Consider the following 4,778-nt stretch of genomic DNA (forward strand, 5'->3'; position numbering starts at 1 on the left):
TCTATCTATCTATCATTCTATCATCTATCTATCTATCTATTGTTCTATCCATCTATCTATCATTCTATCTATCTATCTATCTATCAATCAATCTATTGTTCTATCTATCATCTATCTATCTATCTATCTATCTATCGTTCTATCATTTATCTATTTATCTATCTATCCATTGTTCTATCAAAAATCAATATATATATTTTTTTGCTTTCTTTCATAAACATTTGTATAATTTTATATTTTTATGTATGATCGATTGTAAAAAAATTTGTGATTTTTAATGATTTACAAGGTTTTAATATATAATAGTATTTTTTATAGATTTTTTTTATATACATTTATATTACATCTTTAAAATCTATCTATAATTTTTTCAAAACATACATTTTTATTTGATTTCTTTCATAAACATTTCTGTAATTCTTTATTGTTTTAATTAGTGTGTATATATATATATATATATATATATATATATATATACAATAGATTATATAATGTATATAAATACTGACATAACGTTTGTTTGTTTGTATATTTATTTGTCTCAGCAATTTTATTGTAGTTTTTTTTTTCTTCAGTTAAGTGTATTATGTTCATCTTCAATACAGATAATACGTTTAGTATGAAAACTTACTCCACCCAGCTGCAGAGTGAGCTGCCCCAAGAACTCCTGTACCATCGCCATCCTGGACTTCCTGTGGAGAGCAGCCACACCTATTGATTTCCATGATATTTTGTTTTATGTGTCTGATGACTATCATGCAGCAAATTGAACGACCATCTGATTTACATCGGTTTTCTGCAGCTTAAAGTGCACCGAGAGCACTCTCAGCTTTCAGAGGAGACTCTGAGCGTCCGTCACATGCTTCACAGAGTTATGTAATGCAGAACTGCAGAGGGCAAGTCAGTTCAGAGAACAGCCCTCTATTGCCCATCTTCAGTTCAGACAAACGGTCAACTCATCCTGCCATAATGAGTCATAAAACACAGCTAAAATAAAAAAATCTGCTCAGTTTACTGCTACTGTTCACTTCCATTCAAATCATTAACTTCCAATGCAAAAAAAAACACCCAAATGCTTGTAAATCATGCTAGTTTTCCCTCTAAAATGCTGCATTTTAGTTACGTAGACATTAGGTATGATGTGTTGCCGTTGCTAAGTAATTAGTCCACAACAGGACCAGAAAAACAGTCATTTAAAAACCCAGCATCTGGTCAAACCTAAGCAAACAGACAGACACACCCATGAGAGAGCATGCTGGGGAAATTCCTCACAGCATACCAGACAGATCCATCCATGTCTCAGTCCTTTCTCACAACCTTATGGGTTTAAAGAGCTTAAAAAGTGCTTTTCTTGAGAAACCTGTTGATTTGCATGCAAAATGGCTAATGTTACAAGAAAAGGAGTTTAGTTTAATACAGTATATTGTATCGCAAAACATACAAAGTTCAAAGAAACATTAATTTGCTTTATAAATGTTGATTTATTTTAATAATAACCTCTTAATACAGAGGTTTACCAGCTGAAGGAGAAGGTTTTGAGCTTACCTTGAGATATCGGCAGGTCTCAGACGCTGTGCAGAAGAAGGAGAGTGTGATGGGTGTGGTGCTTAAATAGCAGAGGCGGTCCAGGACGCTCTTCTCCCTGCCCATCGAGCTGGAGGTCCCGTCCTGAAGGTGGGCTCCACCCCTCTAGGACACGCCCACTCACTCTGCCGCATCATCATCACTGCATCGAGGGGCGGAGCTTCACTGTGGGCCTTTTTAAACCTGAGAGTATGAAAGGAAGTTGGAAACTGTGACTGTGGTTTCAGAAGGGAAATTAAGTATGTGGTGGCTTCGAACTAATCTTAGAGTCTTAAAGCAGCACTATATAACTTTTTCTGTGTTCAAAATTTGCAAAATGTATATAATGAGCGAGTACATCATGAATTCATCCTCCAAACCGCATTTTTATCCTTGTTCCGAATCACTACGGTACACTTATAAGTACTTGTATTTGGACTATTGTAGCCTGGTCAGGTCGTCACCGCTGCGGAGGAACACACACCTGCGTGAATCGCCATAGACATAAACTTAGAGAAGTAGCTCCGGTTGGAATGTTCTTCCGCGGGATGTGTGCAGTTCTGTTTATTAACCGCTAGAGCGCCAAAAGCTACTTAGTGCTGCTTTAAAGGGACCGATCACTCAAATCAAAATGAACGTTTTAAACTTGTAAAACTTTCTTCTGTGGAATTTTTAAATATAAATGAATAACTTCAACTTAAAAACGTCAATGAAAATGACAAATGAACCCTTACACTGAAGTAGTAAACTACTGAACCTAAAAAAGAAATAAAAACAAATGAACTAAAATGTTAAAAACAAAATGAAAACTAAAAATTAAAGAAAAAGTGAAAAAAATATTTATTTCATGCCAAGTAGACTGCAAATACAGTTAGATATTTATGTGCTCACTACAATATACCCTGCAACTTTTACTTTTGATAAATTGGAAACAACTAATTTTGTACTTAATGCACTTTAATTGTGTGGAAGTAGTGCTGAAGACCAACTAAAGATATACTGAAGTATATTTGATTGTGCTAAAGTGGAACTGTTGCAAGTATACTTCAGGGACACTTTAAATATTTAGCATTTAAACGGTTAGTTCACCCAAAAATGAAAATTATGTCATTAATTACTCCCCCTTATGTCGTTCTAAACCCGTAAGACCTCCGTTCGTCGTACGTAGAACGTTTTGATTTGAACGAAAACAACGTATCAGCGTGACGCAGCTGACACAGAACAACATACGCTGTTTGCGTTCAGTGGATACTCTCCAAAATGGCGCTAGGGTGACGCGGAGGAGACGAATTGTTGAATAAAGTCGTTTTTTTCTTTCTTTCGCGCACAAAAAGTATTCTCGTAGCTTCGTAACATTACGGTTGAACCCCTGATGTCACATGGATTATTTTACCGATCTCCTTGCTTTCTGTGCGTTGATCGTGGTAATATCCTTGCTGTCTATGGGAGGGTCAGAGAGCTGTCAGAATGCATCAAAAATATCTTAATTTGTGTTCCGAAGATGAACGAAGGTCTTACGGTTTAGAACAACACGAGGGTGAGTAATTAATGGCAGAATTTTTTTGGGGTGAACTAACCCTTTAAGTGTCTTTAACTACTACATACTTACATTTAAATTAATATGTGATACAATGCACTTGTGTACATACATGTTTTTTATATTGTACTTATATTTAAAAATACCTTCCTGTAATTAATTTCTGTAGTTACATCTATAATTACACAATTTGCCCTACACGTATACCTTTAAAACCACCCCAAACCTGGCCCTAATCTTAACCGTATCCCACCTCAACTGCACAACTGAACACAATAAGTAACCAACATGATCATTTAAAAATCAACACATACCTGCGTGAATCGCCATAGACATAAACTTAGAGAAGTAGCTCCGGTTGGAATGTTCTTCCGCGGGATGTGTGCAGTTCTGTTTATTAACCGCTAGAGCGCCAAAAGCTACTTAGTGCTGCTTTAAAGGGACCGATCACTCAAATCAAAATGAACGTTTTAAACTTGTAAAACTTTCTTCTGTGGAATTTTTAAATATAAATGAATAACTTCAACTTAAAAACGTCAATGAAAATGACAAATGAACCCTTACACTGAAGTAGTAAACTACTGAACCTAAAAAAGAAATAAAAACAAATGAACTAAAATGTTAAAAACAAAATGAAAACTAAAAATTAAAGAAAAAGTGAAAAAAATATTTATTTCATGCCAAGTAGACTGCAAATACAGTTAGATATTTATGTGCTCACTACAATATACCCTGCAACTTTTACTTTTGATAAATTGGAAACAACTAATTTTGTACTTAATGCACTTTAATTGTGTGGAAGTAGTGCTGAAGACCAACTAAAGATATACTGAAGTATATTTGATTGTGCTAAAGTGGAACTGTTGCAAGTATACTTCAGGGACACTTTAAATATTTAGCATTTAAACGGTTAGTTCACCCAAAAATGAAAATTATGTCATTAATTACTCCCCCTTATGTCGTTCTAAACCCGTAAGACCTCCGTTCGTCGTACGTAGAACGTTTTGATTTGAACGAAAACAACGTATCAGCGTGACGCAGCTGACACAGAACAACATACGCTGTTTGCGTTCAGTGGATACTCTCCAAAATGGCGCTAGGGTGACGCGGAGGAGACGAATTGTTGAATAAAGTCGTTTTTTTCTTTCTTTCGCGCACAAAAAGTATTCTCGTAGCTTCGTAACATTACGGTTGAACCCCTGATGTCACATGGATTATTTTACCGATCTCCTTGCTTTCTGTGCGTTGATCGTGGTAATATCCTTGCTGTCTATGGAGGGTCAGAGAGCTGTCAGAATGCATCAAAAATATCTTAATTTGTGTTCCGAAGATGAACGAAGGTCTTACGGTTTAGAACAACACGAGGGTGAGTAATTAATGGCAGAATTTTTTTGGGGTGAACTAACCCTTTAAGTGTCTTTAACTACTACATACTTACATTTAAATTAATATGTGATACAATGCACTTGTGTACATACATGTTTTTTATATTGTACTTATATTTAAAAATACCTTCCTGTAATTAATTTCTGTAGTTACATCTATAATTACACAATTTGCCCTACACGTATACCTTTAAAACCACCCCAAACCTGGCCCTAATCTTAACCGTATCCCACCTCAACTGCACAACTGAACACAATAAGTAACCAACATGATCATTTAAAAATCAATATTA

At 35.3% G+C, this 4,778-nt stretch overlaps 1 protein-coding gene across 1 annotated transcript in view; it reads right to left on the reverse strand.

Annotated features, from left to right (window-relative positions):
* The window catches only part of LOC107598852 (annexin A2-like), an 8,298-nt gene extending 6,662 nt beyond the window's left edge, over positions 1-1,636 (reverse strand). Inside the window, exons 1-2 of the mRNA XM_016290301.1 lie at positions 1,546-1,636; positions 632-692 (exon numbers count right to left, since the gene is read on the reverse strand). Coding sequence (XP_016145787.1) covers positions 632-682 — 51 coding nt within the window. The 5' untranslated portion in view covers positions 683-692; positions 1,546-1,636. The remainder of the gene's footprint in view (positions 1-631; positions 693-1,545) is intronic.
* Positions 1,637-4,778: the final 3,142 nt, after the last annotated feature.

Source organism: Sinocyclocheilus grahami, unplaced genomic scaffold, assembly GCF_001515645.1.
Source record: "Sinocyclocheilus grahami isolate Dianchi unplaced genomic scaffold, SAMN03320097.WGS_v1.1 scaffold257.1, whole genome shotgun sequence".
NCBI classification, from domain to species: domain Eukaryota; kingdom Metazoa; phylum Chordata; class Actinopteri; order Cypriniformes; family Cyprinidae; genus Sinocyclocheilus; species Sinocyclocheilus grahami.